We start from the raw sequence: 21,156 nt of genomic DNA, 5'->3' as shown, positions 1-21,156 counted from the left end.
TTTCAATTCGCCCAGTTTCTGCCCGATACTTTGCCCATGTCAGGACAAGTACAAATATTACTTTCTAGGTAAACAGACGCCTGGGCTAAGCCACATCGTCCAATTGACAATAAGATAGCACTCGCTTTATTACAGGATCACCTTGGGCAACTCCTTGTTAACAACCTTGTTTTTATTTTTATTTTCACTTGTCTCGTCTCTAATTAAATGGTTTATTATTTTTTTTTGTTTGTCTATCCATACGTCAAGTCTATCACGGAATTGGCTTTGCGACGTTTCGCATCTCTTGAAACATACCCCGTAAAAAAATGTAAGCCAGCAGAGCACGAGCATTTTCTACAGCGTCCATATTAGGTGATAATTTGAATATGTTATTAACAAGCGACCCGCCTCAGCTTTGCTCAGGTAAATCCTTATTTTCTCCGGAATTACACTATCTATTACACTATGGTGATAACCGTACAAATCCGTCAGTTTTTGAGTTTATCGCAATCACACTGACAGACGCGACATTGAGTCCTTTTTTAAAGATAATGATTAAATTATGAATTGGTTCTTTTTAGTTTTTTTTTGTATTGGGAACGCTTTTTGACTGAAATGAATGTAACGTCATATCACAAACCGCATGATATTTTTTGTTATAGACATTTGGGAAAAAAGTATCTAATTTGGCTTGATTGCAACTACCCCATTCCAGTGACCTACATACATTCACATATTCAAGTTCATCCATGTCAGACAATACACAAAATAGTAATTCATTCGCCGAGGCACCACGGATCATATTTCCGACAATATCATTTCGGTGGTCGACGTGCCATGAAATGCGTCTTGAGTGACTCGGCACTACCAACGTTAGGCTGGCATCGCAGTTGTAGCTATAATATGATGATAATACTGCCATGGTTGTTGCGCTGGTTGGTCTTTTCGTGTTGGCGATGTAAAGCTTAATTCTAAGTTATTAACGTCAATTTAGCCCAAAAAAATATAAAAAGTCCATTGGATGTTGGAATTGAAATAATTTGAAGATGAAATCCCGTAAGTCGAGCAAAAAAAGCGCGACACGGCCGTACCATCCTTTTCTCGAAGCAATTCAGGCCAATTTCGAACCCCAATAATTTCGTTGTGGATAATCATTATGATATTCTATTTATTTAAAACCTAAAAGATTTTGAATATTTATATGATGATAACTTACATAATAACTTAAGACAGAAGGTCCCTTAAGTACTAAATAAATTAATCGACTTGGTATTACATGGATCACACAACTTTTTACGGTAGAAAAACTGAGTTGCGAGACTTGGGTTTTTTACAGCATATTTTTGATGGCATTAATATTTACAAGGAATGCATTTTTTTTGTGTCAAAACTGTAACTTTTCCAGCACCGTTGGAGCAAGGTGATTAAAAAACTTTATTTAAATTTTTGTAGTTTGTGGCTTTTTGAAATAACATTACATTTGGCGTGAAAAAGTTCTTATGAAGGTTAATTGCGGAATAAATAATTTTAATTATTTCTTTTTTTCTTACTGCTGGGAACAGCCTCCCCTTCCTGTTTCCAAACACTTCTGTCCTGTCGCCAGTTAAATAATTGTCTATTTTAATCATACCTTTATTCACGTAGCTAGGGATTGCACCAAAAAAGAGTTTTACTGGGCAATACTGTAAATTATGTACGTATGATCATCAATAGAACTAAGCCTTTATACTCTTTAGTTAGTTATGTCCGGGTCTACTGTTAACTAAATTTAACTTGCGAAATTTGACCCAATCACTTATAGTTAATCCTATTATTCTCGCTCAACTCCACATATTTGGGTGATTTTCACGAGCGTTGTGAACTCCGCTGCGGGCTATCATTAGTGTTAATTAAATTGTACCATACACAGTAATCAATTTAATTATCCCATTTTATAAATAAGTAAAGTACTGGTACGATGTTAATTTTAAATATATATTTTTAAATTATTCTTTATAAAAAAAATGCGACACTAATGAAACGCTATTTAAATAGTCGTGAAATTCATCCATTTCCGGTTGAGTTCGGAGTGTGATGCCACAAGGCCAGGGTCAGCGAAAAAATTATCTTCACAGTTTGAAGATTCAACGTCTGGTGTCTGAGGCCAACCCTCCTTGGGAAAGTTATTGTTGTCTATCAGCTGCATTTTTTTTACCGCTGAGCAAGCAAAGCAAACAGGCATGCGACCCAGCTACGCTGTATTATTTAGTCTAATCCACGGGAGGATATGGAGTGGTCCTATTCTAGGGCGGAACCACACGCCATATGACACCTATTATATTATAGCAATACTTTACAAAACACGCCTAACGAAACTCGTCTTTCAAACAGAACCTCTCGTAATATTTTATCCCCTTCCTCCCCAAATCATAGAACTTCTTTTGCAGTGATTTGATGATATTGCACTTTAACGAATGTCGAAGGAAAAAAGGGAAAAACAAGATGGATGATGTCCGAATTAGAGCTCGACTGCGGTCATACGGAAAAAGGACGCATAAGAACATTTTTTTCGAAATTGAATCATATACATATTCGGAATCGTCTTTTTTAGCTGATACCGTATATGTATATCATTTATTGTCGAAAAAATTTTCAGATACGTATATTTTTCGCATGACGTTAGTCTGTAGGGGCGAACAGTCAGTGCTCTTATGTTGATTAATGTTGCCGTGGCGAGGTCAGGTGTGAAAGTAGGGAGTCAGCGCGAAACGTCAAAACCATGCTAACCTAACTCTGCCAACTTTTTGATGACGTAGTTTTTGGTTCAGAAATTAATTATAGTAGTGAATGTTTGTAAATTAATAAGAAATATAATACGTTTTAATGTAACACAGATGAATTTTGTACAACGTTGTAATTTTTAAAAGGTTTTCTTTAACTTGCATTTTATGTAAATATATATATATATGTTCAGGTGAAATCTTGCAACTCAATTTTGAAATAGATGTCTTCATTCGATTGAGCTGAAATTTTCTGCACACATCATACTTCGTCAGCAACCGGTGAAACAGATCCAAAATCGCAAGACGCAAGGTCTTGCGCAGCCAATTTTCGAACCATATTGAAAATAATGAAATACATACACGAGCCTATCGCCAAAAATATGATGTCGACGCCGGTTTTGGATCTGCGTAAGTTGGGGAGCTGTCAACCGGCGAACAGAAGACTAGTGCCCTCTCTTTGAGGCCAAGAACCACTTTGAAATCAGACATTAAAATAAGTCGAGATAACCCTGTAATGTCGCTAATATTCATAGAAATAATTGTTTTTACAATCTATATATTATATATATATAATCTATATTATTATATATAATATATATTCTATATATATATAATAATATATTATATATAAAAGAACGTGTTTTACTAAGCAAATCCCAGCCTAAACCATAGAAGTTATAAACGCGAAATTTGGGCAGTAACATTAGGTTATTACTTTGGGCTAAGGGAATTTTCAAAATTCGACCCCTAAAGGGGTAAAAATTGGGGGTAAAGTTTGCATAAAATCTACTTGAAAATTGGCATAAATGCTGTGCAACAGAAATAATGAAACCCGTGTTTCAGGATTACTTAAAATTTGACTGTTACGGTAGTTAAATGCGGGTAAAAAGAAATTAGGAATAATCGAAAAAACGAATAATAAGAAAATGAGTAGACAGCTCGGCGGTAAACACCATACAATTCACGTTGTTACTGTTGATGGTTCCAATGAACTTAACTGAACTTCGACTATTTTGAATTAAATCTCATCATCTATATAGGGTGATTTATAAGAAATACTTATGATGGTTTTACCCGTGGTTTTACTCGAGCGAAGCCGGGACGGGCTGCTAGTGTTATATAAATACAAACTCACCTGTCAGTAGCGGCTGCCATCGGTTTGTAATCTTGGATATCCATAATGTCTCCCATGTACTGCGAATAATCTGGAACAGCGGAAATTGACATTTGTGACAAGATAAAATTACATTCCGAAAATTTATAGGAAAATATCCCTTAATGGGACAAATCCGCCGTTGCGTTCACACTGTTCTGTATTTTGTTGTTGCCATGATTCTCAATTACTCGCTTCAATACATAACAGGTTTTACTGTAAGCAGTCTAGTTTCTGGCGTAGATAATGTCTAAATAGCACCATCGTAATGACCCTTTTAATCCCCTAACTCGGAATATGAATTCAATCGGCACTATTCGCCCGTCAATATTCATTTGGCGAGTGGCCGCAAAGCGCGTGATTCGTCGCGCCGCGCGCGTGTTTCGAATGAGAATTTCGAATATCGAGGGGTTCCGAAATTGTCGCGTTCATAATTCGAGATTCGATGTTCTTAAGGGATGTTCAAATCAAAATTGGTTTGATTTTTTGTGAAATGATGAGAAAGTTCCTCTATTAATGAACTTGGATATGAAGTTGTGAGGTTTTTTATCAATCACGTGAACTTTATATTTCTTCTCCGTCTATGATCATGTGTAATACAATTAATTTCTATCTTCCTAGTTATCTTTATTATTGTTTGATTCATGAAGACATAAAAATCCTTGTTTTTTTCTTGTCATAATTCTCTAATCTTGAATTAAAAATATAAAATTAAAATTTCTATTTTGTCTGGGTACCTATACCTCCTAAAAAATTTCATTTCAATCTACGAAACACGTGTGTGTACAAACGTGAATACACGTCGGACAAGAAGAGACAAGTTTATTGCAGCGACCCCAGTCTAGCCGCTGTCAGGGGTATTAAATCTAATTCTAAGCTATTACTACGTCTAGATCTCCAGAACTTATTCTCCTATAGGTATTACATGTTACGTATACTTAACAATTTTCTAACATTTTATACAAGTTGGAATACGCTCAGATGAGAGTTTTCTCTCTCTCTCTTGTATTTGTGTGTATTCCAGGTTTCTTCCTCAGGCTCAGCCGATGAGCGTCGGAGCCCAGCGTCCGCTCATATATTTAAAAGTTTAAGTTTTCACAGTTGTCTACATTTAAAAAAAAACTTCAAATGTTTTCTGCTGTGACAACAATTTCGTCAATTTGACATTCCTTTTATTAACGCCTAAAAAGCTCTCAAAAATATCCTGAATAAATAACACCTTGGCCTCAAGTGGGAAGACCATTAGTCATTGAAATAAGCAATCGTCTGCGACGACGAAATTGAAATAACGAAGACAATATAGACGATAGAAGTGCAGTCTCAAATTGAAATATTGGAGTGTTGTAAAGTGTTACCACTAATTTTAATTTCGTGTAACACATAATAAAGTGTAATAACAATGTAATATATGTGTTCATTTATTAGAACACATCAAATCGGAGTACCTAACGTATTAATGTAATTTTCTGTGGACAGAGTAGATAGGGTGAAGATCGGCATGTATTGCCGAGGAGGCGCGGTCAATCTCTAGTAATAAATAAAATAAATTTACAGTTTATGTATCAATAGTGTGTATGCGACTACTTGCCAAGTTTACGTCGGTAGGTGGTCGTTATTAACATGTCAGATGCGTTTAGGAGATTTGAAAAAATTTACACCGGTGGTGTTAGCAATAACACATTCGAAAAGTGAGAATACTATCCATTCATATACCAACCCTATATTATTCTTCTTCATAGTCGTATTCCTCATGGCTAAGGGTCGTGGTCAGGTGGAATGAAACACACACACATCTTTCTTGGCATTATTAATGGAGTGGTTTACCATTGCTTTTTCCATTTCACACACAAGTTAATAATCAACCAGTGTGCAGGTTTCCTCACGATGTTTTCCTTCACCGGAAGCAAGTGGTGGTCGATGAAAACTACTATATATGAGTCAGATTTGTATACAAACTCATGTGGCACGAGTAGGGTTCGAACCTGGGACCTTCGAACCACAGGCGGGCGTCTTAACCATTACACCGCTTCTATATACCCTATACTATACTAATACTCATGATTGCACCAAGAAATAATATATATACAGGCGGTGACAAATTAGTCTGAGTAACAATTCAGAAAATTATGCATCTAAGACATTTCTAGTAGTCATACCATTATGAGTTCTGCGACAGCAGCCCTTTTTAATTGTGCAAAATCTGTAGCATTCATTCAAACCACTCCCCGCCTTCACTTTCCCTTCCATTATCTTACGAAAAGGACATTATTTACTTGGAAATTATGAAAAATATAAGACAGATGACGCTATCTGTTTCAATGTTGAACGTTGCTCGGACCCGGCAAGATTTTGTCTGAGCTAGGCACGTTTTACCCAAACGAATACCCAAAAAATAAGTATTGTGCTATCAGCGTTATCAAATTGTTTAACCGAACGTTTGTATGAAAAAGCATTAAATTGATTATAAATATGGGTAAGTGAGAAATGCATCAGAGCAAGGCGAAAATATCAAGAATCTACCACGAATTCTTGGAAAAATAAATATAAAAACAATCATCAACAACAATTCATGAAAACAACCTTGTATAAATTTTCTTAAACTCAACCAATCTTCTGACAAGACACTATCGCGTGTCTTACGGCGTACAATAAATGCTATTAGTCAGAGCACGCCTGTTTTTGTCTGAAATTTAAATAAGACAGGTGGCTTGCATTCTTTATTGCCGTGCTATATTTAGCTAAATACACGAAACACGGTAATGGTCTTTTTTATTATCATTCTTTATGAAAATTCCTTCTAGATGAAGGTTGTGAGGTACCTATAATATTTACAAATATAGCTGCACCTTGGTTCTAAATTTAATCCCTATTTCACGACATCATCTCAGCTAAACGTTACCTTTATGATTTGCAAATCCGGTGGCTCTGTCTATCACGTCAGGAATGATGACGTGATAATCATATCTGTAATCACCATAAAATTTTGTCCAGTTGAATAACAATCGTTTGATTTCACCATTTAGGTAATTGTTGTTATAAGAATACATCTAAAAATAATATTTTTCAAATAGACCAAAATTGATTTGTAAAAACATATTATTTGTGCACTGTGTGTCATGTGCACGAGTTGCCCTGTTACACATTGTTACCCTGCATAAGTGAAACTCTATACCGCGGTAATAGCGATGAGTTTGCAAGGATGATGTGGTGTTGACTGTACGTGCGACGTGACTGTGTGGAGAAGTGACATGTTTCAATCAATGCGCTACTATACTACACGCTTTATGTAACGAGTTTGGAAAAATAATCGCAAGTAAAAAATGCAAAAGCTTTCAGTTTTAATTATTCAAATTACAGATCACATTAGACATCTACGTATAATGATTTTTTGAAAAATTGGTGCTTTAGGTCTGTATCTAAATGATAATTAAAAATATAATTGTTTTTGCAGTAACATTGTTAATAAATTACAATGATGTTACAGTATACAAATAAATCATTGTATCTATCGTATTATACTATTAAAACTTTAAAGTATTTTAATTTTTAAGGTCCTGTCCGCACCGCGGTTTTACACCGCGCAATAGGTATTTATTCCCGCGAAATATATTCAGCACCTGTGGCGTACTTCCTCGCGAATTTTTTTACCGCCTGTGCGAATACTCTAGTACGATTCAAGGTATCACAAAATAGCGAAAAATAAACCACACGAAAATTAAAATATCGGACCTAGTTGTCTGAATATTTTTTCTCCGACAACAGGTTTACGATATTTCTACACCCTCTGTGGAACGTAAGTGAAATGTGTCACTTGACAAATTCCTATTGGATCGTAAGTCGGCGCGTTACCGTCCTGACGTCGGGGCGACACGTTACGATTTGTCAACTTCTGCAGCTTCACCGAGAGTTGAAGCGATTGGGACAAACATTTGAATTAGACGCAAACGTTTCAACTTCAGCAGAGACATCTTGAATAATTTTATTATTTCAGGAAGATTTTCAGGACAAATTACCATATAAACAAGAATATACCAATTAATCCATCGCATCAACTTTGAATGAAGCAATGTAACTTGCAATGATCTGGTATTACACCATTAAATATTAATTTCCTTCCCAAATCCTTGGTGTATAAAAAAAAATCAACCATGTGACATGCATTTCAATTAATTTTAAGTCGCCTATGGTGATATAGTGGTTGATGATATATTCTGCTTCTTCCACTAAGGTTGTAAAAGTAGTCAGATTGTGTATTTTTTTATTGTCGTGAGGAAAAATACCCGTGATATACGTAGGTGACGTAAATATATGTAATATTTACGTCACCTAGGTATATAACGGGTATTTTAGATAGATAGATCTACCTAGATGTGATTATTATATTTATACTGGATATAAACAGTTATTTTTATAGTTTCACTAGTTCGTACTGTATTAACTACATCTATCCAGCGCATTAATTTTGAAAATGTTATTGAAAACAAGTCCGCAGTTTAGTCGTGAAGTTAGACAGAAAAATAGACGGACAAATTTCGCATTTCTAATATTAGTGTGTGTGGACTCTAGTACTATCAGATTTATAAGAAAACCATAATAATTGTGAAAAAGCAAACTCTTAAAACATCTAGCAACAAATCACGTTTTTGCAAAGCATCGGAGTAGTCACGTCGTTTTTTTGTGCGTCAATGATTTATTTGAACCTTTGCTCCTTTGCGTTCGCCTTTATTCGGACTGTCTCCCGGCCGCCATTTTGGGCAAAGATTTCCTAAGGGTGCGTTTATCATATATTATATTAAACTTTATATATAGTTCTCGATTCATCAGAGAGATGGCGCCAATGATTCATTGAACAAGACTGGATCGCGATGCTGATATTCGCAAGATTAGTCTTTCTTTCTTATCGTTGATTCGTCTTTTTTTATTATCGAGTTTGTTATTTTTGACACTGGTGTCAGATTGTATTCAAGTCAACAAAAAAGTGAAAATAATTACATCAACATTTATTACATTAACACCTTAGACCAAAGTCATAATAGACTGAATTAGGACTCTTTCAAATTAATATTTGATTCGTTATTCACACTCCATTCATTGTCTTGTGATTTGTGTGTGATTTGCCCTAAAATATTTATTTATTTATTATTTATTCATATCTTTAAACAGCTGATCCACTTCCCACACCTTTCTATTGAACAAAAGATCAGAAGAGACAAAATCATCGACTTGAACACACCCTAACCCACCCGTCTTACTCCGTTGCCCAGGCTATATTTCTCGATCCCTGTCCGTGGCACAAAAGTGGATGTTAATCTTTTTATGTCGACTGCATTATTTTAGGGCCCACTCACAGTGTAAGCCGAATTCGCTACCTTTTAAATATATATATATATATATCTAACTTCGCTTCAAAGAGATCAATGTATCTGTTACTGTTTCAATCTGTTTGATTTTACTGTTGAACATTAACAGGTTCCCGTCTGAACGTTACTTTAATCCATATAATTTAACTTCCAATAACATTAAGCAAAAATGCTGCATAATGTCTACTATTTGATCTCATTTATAACTAGCTGTCCGTCCCGGCTTCGCTCGGATAAAACATAATAAATTATAAAGCTAAATTATGACATACTTTTTGAGTTTATCGCGAAAAGACACACGCAGAACAGGACTTTGTTTTATAATATTTAAGTTAATGATAATTTCAAAATATTTGTACGGTTTCCATAAGGTTGATATCTTACCTCCACACAATTATTGCTATTATTATCATCAAACGATTTCCGAATATTTGAATCTCCACTATTATTACGCCGTTTTCAATTTTAATACGATATAGGTAAAGTACCTATTGCTTAATCATTTGTGTTAAACTAAACTCTAAATAACGGCTTCTCAATTAAGTCAAATTGATGTTTGAGAATGAAATGTTTCATTACAAATAGATGATACGAATAAATAAGTAATTGTAATACCTTACAGGTTGCGCCGGGATTATGGCATGTAAATATTATACGAGAATGTATATTTGAGATTAGTATTAATTGATTATTCATTTTAGGGTTCCGATAAAAGAAATATGGAAATAACTACTAACATATGGGTATATCTGCAAAATCCGTGCACTGCATCCGTTTGTGTAGTCGACAGATAAGATGGAATTTAAGCACAAAGGTGTGACGTCATCCATATTCTAATTAATGTCCCAAGATCCCACATAAGTCCTGCAATAAATAACCACCAGATTGGATATGTCGCCTCAGGAGCCCAAATCCTGGGTGATGCACGCACAGTCTGTGACATATTTCGCAGCCCGATCTCGGGCTGGTGGTGACTCTGATGGAATGAATTTGATGACAAGACAGATTCACGATAGCACTGAACATTGAAAAGATCCATAGCTCTATATAGCATTAGTGATTGTTTTAATGGTTAAAAAATTAATAGGGTTAATTATTAGTACGAAATTGCCAGCGGCTACAGCCGCGGAAAAAAATAGTGCCACTTTCCACCCTTGCAACTCTCCAGAAAACAACCACATTTACAGTTTCGTTTTCACGTGAAATAACGACAAATATACTTTCACATTTTGTATTCGGATATTATTCCGGATAACATAAGATAAAATTATGGATAACCAAAGATACTTTTTTTTGTTTTTTAATCATAGACAGTTTAAAAACTTTTATCTTGACTCTTACAATATGCGTAATAGAAAAAGCTACTAGAAATTTATATGTCCCCCTGTCGTTTTCAGACCATTAAGGAAGCAATCGATATTGAAACCACATAAAGCATTAGCACTCATTGATATCTTCTTGATAAACTTTAAAGGTAATATATTATTCTAGTCTAGACGTACTTCTCCACAATTAGTTCTAGCCTGGATAATTTTAAAAAATCTCATTTATGTTTTAAAAGAAAATAATGGAACAGCCTAATGATTCAGATTTTTTACAAATTCTTTCTTTTTCTTGTTACGATTCACGATTAATTTCGGAACTTAGCAAAATAACTTGGTGATATTCCAAGTCATAATCTAATAAAAATGTTGTATGCGTAAACTAACAGGCATAGACATATGTATGTGTATGAATGTTCATATAATCAAGTAGTAATTTTTTAATAAAATAGGATTTTATCGTAAAACAAAACTCAAAGCTGTTAAATATCTACGTTTCGTTCATTTCACTTATCATTCAACTGGAGATTGAATGATAACTGTTCATTCCAGTACTTATGAATAGACATAATTCAGATATCGGAACAGGTAATAAATACCTTTACAGGTATAATATAATATATACCTATATATTCATATAAAATGTCAATAGTCAAAGTTGACCAATCCTTTGTCACCGATTTCAATATCGAGCAAGTTGTATAGCCCCGTCCGGGGGAGCCTATTCAACCGAAATACAGTCGAGATGATATTAAATTGACAATATATAATGTATATTTTACATGGTAATCAAAGTGTTTAATAAAACATTCGATGAAAATACGTCAAAAATATCTTACGTTTTTTTTTTGTTTCAAGGAAAATTATGTATAATTATAAAACCGCGATTTTATTTTATTATCAAATAAGTAAATAACGTCGTCAGGCTTCAGTCGGCTGCAGAAGTACGAACTTTTATATCGCCGACCTTAACCTATGTTCGATTCGACGATTAATAAAATACGTGGCTGACTTCACCAAGCCCGAAAGAATTTCGTACGCTTTTATTGTAATATCGGAATGGATGACAATCAATTTGTCTGATCTGCTGCTATTACTGGACATAGTCACAAATTAGACACATAACCCTTTCGTCCATTGTGTCCGCTTAGTTTTACAATCCTTACACATTATAAAAAGAAGTTCCTATGACGCATATGTCTGTATGGTTGAAATAAACTCAAATACTACTGGACGGATAAAAAACTACCAGAACGGGCAGCTAATTTGAAATTTTTAGGATTGTAAACCACAAGAGGATGAAACGAATTAGAGAATCGCTTAGTTGTCAGTCTGTCTAGATGATTCTCAAGAATACGTAGTGCAACTTGAAATTCACATTAAATTGTTGAATCGTAAAACTGTAGGTAAAGTCAACAAGATCAGATCAGTAGAGCGTTCATTGGTGTAGCAATTGTGAGACAAATCAAAAGTTTACATGCAATGAAAAGATTTGCCAAAATCCTGTAATGAGTTTTGTTGTGTTGTAGTTAATTAAATTTACATAAAAATAGTTTTTTTTGTTGCATACTGTTGTTGTAAATAATACTCCACTAACATTTATTTAGTAAAAAACCTTATCCTTAAATATAGCTGCCTCGGCTGCAGTCCCTGGAATTACGTACAAAAGGCGGTAACCGTACGCAAAGTCAACATTGACGTATGTGCCAATAACAGTTTAATACAAAATACAACATATACAGGTATTTTTCCGTCTTGTACTTGAGAATTTGGAGTTCAAGATTTTCGAACAAGAGAAAATCACACACTAGTAATCGATACGAACACTCCAATGCCCGTTCATGCAAAAAGAAGATATACCTACCCTAAGTTACAGCATATTGACAGCAAAGCAACCCTCACTATCGTCCAAAGGGGGACCAGAAATCAATACTGCTTTGAAAATAGGGCTGAGATTCGATATATCCCGTTATCGAATAGCCTATCGATAGTTTAGCTTTGTGAGTAATATTATTAACACGTAGCTGTCATGTAGAACTTCAATATTGAATTTACGAATATCATTGATAGAATATATCATTGCTACTGCTTATTGCAAATAAATCGATATGATTTGTGGTTACATCGATTTATGTGATACATCGATACGATCGATTGTCATTCAAATTATTTTTTTTATAGATTAACAGGGTTATTCATAAAAAAAGTTAAAGCATAATTTAAGCTATAATGTTTTGTCTCGTTCCTTCAATTCCAAATATTACAAAGTGCGATAGTGACAAAACATACTTTAGTTTAAAGTGCACTTTAACTTTTTTATTAATAAATAGCAACAAAAGGAAACAAGCGTAATAATTCCATAATATTGATAGTATTGCTATGTATCGAAACTATGATTGCTATAAATATAGATAGGTAAACTATCGACTTTTGGCCAACACTATTTAGATATTTCAAACGTTTTACGTTCTTTGAGGGGCACAAAATCGCCCATTCGTAAAAATAGAAAGATGAACTGATTTAATCACGATTGAACTTGATTAGAAAGGGATCTTGTTGAGCAAGCAAATTAAAATTTTTAAGTCAGCAGTTACAATTCAATTTAGAATTATTATTCTGATGGAATGAATTTGATGACAAGACTGATTCATGATAGCTCTGAGACAAGTATATGAAAAGGAGACGTTTTTAAAACAAAAACATATCAGATTGACAAATAATGGAACAAGTATACGGAATCTTTTTGACGTAAGCATTCTCCACTTGGCACAGACTTCATTGTGCTGAATAAATATCAATTTTGGCGATGCATTTTTATTCCATTCGGATTTAAATCTGCTTATTCGGTCATTTCTCGCTTTTGAGGGTGGTTCAGTTTTACAAATCGTTTTTTTTTTGCCAATTCGATACTGTTTAGTGGTTCTTGGCAAGTCAAGTGGATAAACAACACTCCTTTTTGAATAACAATATCAATGTTTATATCAACTCACATCATACATACTCGCAAATGGCGGCACGGCATCACAGAAAACAAAACATCGCGCGACACATGTACGCGCTATTTTAATGAGCGTGTACATTGAAACTCTGAATCTTTTGCAAGCTATTCATATTTTGATTATGATCATGTCCAATACAGGTTCATTGACATAATTTTCTTCGACCCACTACGGCGAATTAACCCAAAAATAGCCATTTAATCGGCAATCACGACATATCAACCACTACAGACTATAACAAGTGTAATGGACCACGCACAATGTATGAGCACATTTTTTTCGGGTTCGCCTTATCTGTATTCCGCTTGCATACCCCCTACTTGCCATCGGAATATTCAATCGCCTCGAATTTCAGATGTGCCACAGAATGCTTTCTGCACAGACATTCCATTCAAAATCGGTTTGGGCAATTATTTGACATGCATAAATACATGGATGATAGAGATGTCCAATGTGTCCATTCGAATTTTATTATTATCATGCAATAAATCCGGTGTATCTGTCAGTCTATTTAAACTGGCCGATATAAACGTAATAGTTGTTTTATCACAATTTTACCAAAGTTAAAAAAATGACTGACAAATCGTCAATAGGTTTGTAGTCGCCAACACTAATTAATACCCCACGAGGGGTCATCGATTGTGCCTAAAAATCAAACTGCCCAAGCTCCTATATTCGAAGAGGGATCTCGTATCACCAATCAGTTTTCACTCGTTCAGTCTATTTGAATAAACAAATATTTACTCGCATGAACACTGCTCTTTCGTTTTAATGAGAATACAAGCGTCGTGATTAAAATATGTTTCGATTCAATTACTCCGCCGAGTCGGATATGGAAAAAGCATCATTGAAAATTAAGGAGTATTTACAAAGTTACATTTTCTGATACAAGATTAAATGGAATGAAAATATTTAATGAGTTTATGAACGATAATGTATTGGATAAACATTGTCGATATTAAACATGTTGTAACTCTACTTGTTGTAAATGTAGTATAATTTGTAGTTACTCCCAAAAAAAGAAGCAATATGAATCTCTGATGATACTTGTGTCATTTATTAATAAATAAATAATAATAAATATATTAGTACAAAGCACACAGTTTGAGATAGCCCCAAAGTAAGTTCGAGACAAGTTTCGAACTTACTTTGTGTATTCCCATAGGATACTAATTCAACTATACTATATTTTATAACCAATACATATATAGATAAACATCCAAGACCAGGGCCAATCAGAAAAAGATCATTTTCCATCATGAACCGAACGGGGATCGAACCCGGGCCTCTCGGTTCAGTGGCAAGGACTTTGCCACTGCGCCACCGAGGTGGTCAAGATTTGACTATCATAAGAAGTCTTATCAAGAATAACAATAAACATCCAAGGCATCTTTGATTCTTTTACAATTTTGGCATATTTTTGTCAATTTTTCGCTTGGCTTGCTATGAACGCTCCGGAGGTCGCGTCGACCGTGCGTATAGTTTTATGATACCGCGACTCTCTAGCGATAATGGGGGCGAAAAAGGTAGGCAAAAGGGGAGGGTTTGATGTGTTCCTTTTGCTACTTAAATCAAATCAAAATTTCAAGTTGACTATTATAATTCTAATCCAACCCGAATTATATATTATACCGATATTCAACATAGATTTCGGAAGTGATCTATCTTGTTAGCTTTTTCATTTTTGTTCACACATAAATTGTTTTTATTTGTATTGTTTCGTGATAAAAATCATAAAAAGATTTAAAGGCTGTTGTTCTGTCAATTTGTCCATATTTACTGAAAATTAATTAAAGCCAATATTTTTATACAAACAAATATTATGAGTTCATGATTATGCAAAAATTACAAGTACGCAATTCGGCGGCGCGGCGTCGGTCACGTCGTTGGCTGAAGGTGTAGGGTTAACAAAACAAGTTAACCACCGCAGTAGAAGTTTTTCTAGCACGTTTAATAATTTCACCCTCATGTTTATAATATTTTAAAATCTAAAGACCAAATATATATTGTAAGTAGGTTTTAAGTTGTTTTATGCATAATAAGATAACCCTCTTATGTAATAAAATTAAAACCTAGTTCAAATTGAAAATCATTTTGAAATTTGTAAATGGAGGCATAACGTACCTATTTAAACTTAAAAAACAAACAGTTCAAATATTGAACTTCACAAGCTTAGGACAAGTTCACACCGATTTATCTAACAGTATATAATGTGAGAATAAAATATGTTATCAGTTTAAATATTAAAACAGATGATAAGGCTGCAAATGGAGCCAAGACGAGTACACCAGAGGGTTTTGCGTGCGTACGCTCCGCTCGGTCGCGTGCTCCGATTGTTTTAAGTCGCGAAAAAAAGCTTCGTCCAAATTGAATTCGAAATTAACGTCGTTTGCGATCCGGCCCGTTCGCAGCGCGATTTGCGGCAAATTGTCTTGTAATTTCAACGGATATTCAACGAATTCTTTATAAAAGATATATGAAGGAAAAGTTCTGATGGATTTTATGTTAAATTTCCTTAGAAATAAACCATGGATGGATAAAATAATCACGAATCAGTCGTGACTCTGCCGGTCATGTGGTAGACTTGCGATATCCCTTTTTTTAATAAACTATTTAAAACATGGATAATATTTCTCAGAAATATATTTTCCCGGTTATATTAGCGGCTGTGAAGAATAAATTGAAAGGAAAAATTTATAAGGTAGTTATCAGACCTGTCATAATGTATGGATCTGAATGTTGTGCGACGAAAGTGACGGACGAAAGGAAACTTCATGCGACAGAGATGCGAATGCTGAGATGGATGTGCGGGGAAACTAGATTAGATGAAATAAGGAATGAGTATGTAAGAGGAAGTATGAAAGTAGCACCAATTAATGAGAAATTACATAGTTATAGGTCAGGCTGGTTCGGGCATATTTTAAGAAGAGATGAAAATCACGTCGCTCAAAGGGCATTAAAGATGGAAGTAAAGGGTTCCAGGAATAGAGGAAGACCTAAGACGAAATGCATGGAATTTGTCAAGGATAGTATGAACAGGAAAGGAGTGTCAATGGATATGGCGAATGACAGAACAAAATGGAAGGAACTTATATACTGTGCCGACCACACATGAGTGGGATAAGGTCAAGAAGAAGAAGATTAGCGGCTGTGAAGCGGTGAAGTCCGGAAATAAACTTTACAATGTCAAAGACTCGACTATCATTTTCAGCTACTAAGGCAATGTATTATTTAGTCGCCATCCAAGAAAGGATATGGAATGGTCTATTCTGGGATCGGTCCATACGCCATTAAAACAAATACAAATTTGTTTAGTAATTAATATACCTATATGACTTAAACTTTCAATTATGAACATACAACATTCTATTTTATCATTAAACCTAAGTTATTTTATGAACTACATGTAGTGTATTGTGGTGGATCCATGGAAAATGTAGTTTCAGGTGAGTTGTATTGTACAAATCAAAAATAGAACGCAGGTAATATTTCATTCGTATAATGGTCACCCCACCAAAAATAGATTTTTTTATATGACAAAAATACGCCAAGTTCTTAAATTCCAAAGAAATTGATAGCAGATTATACCTGTTCTGCTTAGTATACCTAGATTTAGTACCCTAAGTCTATATTTCTCATTTAAACATGATCCAGTTAGGTATTCCGAAGATAAATCATTAATTTATTTATCTGCCTATTCCAACAGTGAAACGAAATTGAACACATTGATAACACTCGATTTATTCGAGTGTTATCAATGTGGGAATTGTAATATTTATTAATTTATTGATTTTTTACTTCCAATTTTACAAAAAAGAACATAGGCATTGCAAGCATGTCTGTAAGTACGAATTTTATTTTATTTATTTATATTATTTTATTTATAACAAACTAGCAGCTCATTAAGCTGATTCGTGCGCGTCTTGAAGTTTGGAGATGTTATCCAATCTGTTCTTAAAACTGTTACGAATTATGTAATGTTTTGGAACTTGGCCGCCAACACCGCCGTGCGTCCCTATCGGCCATATTGTATTGATTGGTCGGCCAGCGCGGACCGCCAGCTATTTGTAATGGCACGCGGTGGACAGCCATCTATTGTTATAGCAACGCAATGATATGCAGCCATTGCTTTGAACTTTAACTCCGTACTGCACAAAAGACAACTATGTACTCTGTGGATTGCGCTCAAACACTGACAGTGGCATATTTTCACACAAATGTTAATTTTTTTCGACCTTTGTCTTTATATACTTGTTCTGCGTTCATTTCTCAAACATGTCAGAACGAAAATTAACTAGACTTTTACAAACACAAAAGACAAACTGCCAAAAAATGTACTAATCAGATTTCCACAAAAATCGTAGTTTGAGGCCGGTGCACAAAGAATGCGAATGCTGCAAGATTGCATAGAATATTAACGCGCAGCGACCGCATTAGTAAATTACAAAATTTCAGCTCAATCGGTTGTAGATATCTGCTTCAAAGTTGAGTTGCAAGATTCACCCTTAAGATGTCTTAAGTTAAATAAAAGCTTATCAAAACGAAGTTTACTGTTGTTTATTAAGCCAAATAGTTCAACTAAAAACAAAGTAATATCCACTTATGAGAAGCCACAAGTAAAGGCTAGTATTCAATCTAGTTTTAAAAGCAAGGGTAGAGAAGGGGAAACCCTACAACGACGAGGTGAAGCCAAACAGAGTCGTGGTGCAATTTGCAACTAGTTGTTCGTCTTGCAGTTTGTTATATGAAGGGCTGGTGGTCGAGCGGAGACACACACACACAGGTTCAAATTTATACAACATTTTATAAAATACGATACCGCGACCTCTTAGCGGCCCTTTGCCTCCTACTCCCGCTGTTCCTTAAGGATCGCCAAGCGACAAGCACAATTTTAGATGTGTTTGTAATAATCTAAAACTGCATAGAGGATCTATCTTTAGGTATTGTAAACTTTTTTTACTTTCTTGGCTGTGATGAAGCCCGGACTTATCTTAAAAACAATAATTAAAGTATTGAACACCTTACTGTGGTTGCACTGCAGTCAATAGCAAATCAACCTACCCAAATTAATTATTGCAAACACGAGGCTATTACCGCGCCAAAGAGGTTAATACAGGGTAATTTGAGCTTAATTTATGCTATTGACCGGTTTCGTGTCACGTCAATCCTCATCGGGAATGCGGTGGTTGCCCCTCAGCTGTCGACGTTTTTAGAGATCCAAGCTGAAATTATTTTTCCCCAAAAATTGCATAATAAAAATAAACCAAAATTACATTATTGATGCATACCTATACGAGTCGACGCCGCGTCGGCCTAGAGTTAATACAGAACTGTGACGTCACATGATTGATCACCGTTTTTTGTCTCCCATCTTCATTTTATTGAAATTGATGGGTCGCTCGTACACGGACAGATATCCGATAGGCAATCGACCGATTTCCAAGTGTTATTAATGACCTCTCATAACTTTATTTGGCGTTTGAGTGAAATTATAATGGCTATTGATTTAGACTGCTCTGGGAATTGGAGAATGAGGATATTTTTTTCAATTGAGCACTTTTTTCAGTGAATGTTTGCTTTTGATAAAAATTAACGCCTAGACTTTTTAGACTTCGTCGATAGATGGCACTGTCTACCGAATTATAGTTTTCAGGGAATTTTGTAAGGTAAAGATCCCTGAAATTATTGGCTTGTCGGCTTATTGTTCATTAAATATATTATGGTTTTGATATTATTTGTACAGTAATATGATAATTTTAAGTACATACGGGAGCCCTTTGATCGCAAGGGACAGGGCACACCAAGAAGATTTTGTTAAGTAGTTATTCTTGGTAAATTAAAACAATCTATAAAACGAGATTGGAAGAAATCCCTTCCGAGATAAGTCCGCCCTTTGTACATGTCTCTTTTTACTAGCTTTTTTTGTGTTTTCTTTGTACAATAATCAGTTTACAAACAAACAAAATAAACGAGCTTTAAAATGAAACTAAATTTTCAAAAGAGCAACTGTGTATAAAAAAGAAATACTTTAAATGAAAAAAAGATTCGTATGAGGAACATAAAACGGTCGAAAACAAGAAAATCGGTCCCTTTTAAATTTTCCCTGAATTTATGGAACTATTTAAAGAAGTGTAATTTTGTACACAAAAATTATATTTAAAATCGAGGGGGAAAAAAGGTATTCATGCACTCAGGTGCCAACCCAATAATCACATTGTCGAGATAAAATTTGAAAAAGTTTCCACCACTCCTTAACTTTTGCGAGTTGACAACGTTGAAAGCCAGAATTCGAATCATTTCTTCAGCCTTATTTTGGGAGTGCTCCAAAAAACTTTCCGAAAATAATCTAAACTTACACAGGAGCATCTGCGAAGTTCGCGCGCTAAGTGAAAAGTTAAGGAAATTTCATCTCGAGCCGTGAGAGTGAAAAAAAATTTCTCGCATCAACGGTATAGAGAGTGGCTCGTACGTGAAACATTTTTGACTGCTATAATAAGAGCAGCCTTCTATACATTATTATAATACTGTTAATGGATCAAAATATTAATATGACTGTAATTTAATAGGGCTGATGTAACAAAAGGTCCGGAGGTGATGAAATGCATGTATTCGTCCAGAATGAGAGGGGGAGAGAGAGCGAGAGAGGGAGAGCACGCGGGAAATATATCCAAAGACAAAGGTCATAGAAAGAAGAGAAATTTTGTGCATTGTGGGTAAAGTTAAATCTTGTGTTTATATCATGGAATTAGTAGGTACTCCGTACAACAGGAATGTTCACTACGAAATACCTGATAAACAATAATAAACTCTAATAAACTCACATATTTTAGAATAACCATAGATAGCCAGTTTCCCTACCCGTTTGATGAACTCGTAATGATCTCACTGCAGCTGCTTTTGTAAAACAGAATAGTTGAAAATAGTGTACAATTTTGTCACACAAATTGCAGTGAAGACCGTCGAAATTACTATTTGAACAGGAATAACGGATATCGGCAAAGTTTCAGCTGTAATGATGACGACTGATGAGCTGTTCGATTCTGTTTTAATTTACCTCGCATCGGCTCTAAACCCTCTCTTTAACCTCCGACGCAAAAAGAGGGTTGTTATAAGTTTAACGTGTCTGTCTGTGTATCTATGTATCTGTCTGTGGCATCCTAACTCTCAAACTGATTTTAGTTTAGTTTTTATTTGTGTCATACATAATTTTATCCCGTATGTTCTTAGCAATGTTTCATGAAAATCGGTTCAGTCGTTCAAAAGTTGTAGCGAAATGAATATTGAAAGTCGGGGGTTTTTCAATTTGTCTAACAAATAAACTTGTTTATCTTTGTATTTTGCCAGTCACATTCTGGGCTATGAAGTAGCGAAGCCCGGGGTTAGCCTTGAAATTTTTTATATTCGGCTGTAATTTTACTGTCACATATTGTTGCTTAATAGCTGCATAAGCTAATTCCTCACGCGCCTCGAATCTCCACAGCGCTTCTTCAGTTCTATCATTATTCATCGCTTCGATTTTTCGTGAAAGAACGACACACGAATACTTTCACATTTTCAATATCGATATGGAAAAAATTT

The 21,156-nt window shown here is 34.9% G+C and overlaps 1 protein-coding gene across 5 annotated transcripts in view; it reads right to left on the bottom strand.

Annotated features, from left to right (window-relative positions):
* LOC128676450 (CUGBP Elav-like family member 2) overlaps positions 1-21,156 on the bottom strand; it is a 335,766-nt gene that overhangs the window by 299,951 nt on the left and 14,659 nt on the right. For all 5 annotated transcript variants that reach the window (XM_053756570.1, XM_053756566.2, XM_053756565.1 and 2 more), the window contains exon 3: positions 3,880-3,949. In XM_053756570.1, coding sequence (XP_053612545.1) covers positions 3,880-3,935 — 56 coding nt within the window. In that variant the 5' untranslated portion in view covers positions 3,936-3,949. The remainder of the gene's footprint in view (positions 1-3,879; positions 3,950-21,156) is intronic.

The sequence above is a fragment of the Plodia interpunctella genome, chromosome 16, assembly GCF_027563975.2.
Source record: "Plodia interpunctella isolate USDA-ARS_2022_Savannah chromosome 16, ilPloInte3.2, whole genome shotgun sequence".
NCBI lineage: Eukaryota > Metazoa > Arthropoda > Insecta > Lepidoptera > Pyralidae > Plodia > Plodia interpunctella.
Note: the sequence above shows the minus strand (reverse complement) of the source record. Positions and strands in the feature narration are given on the sequence as shown.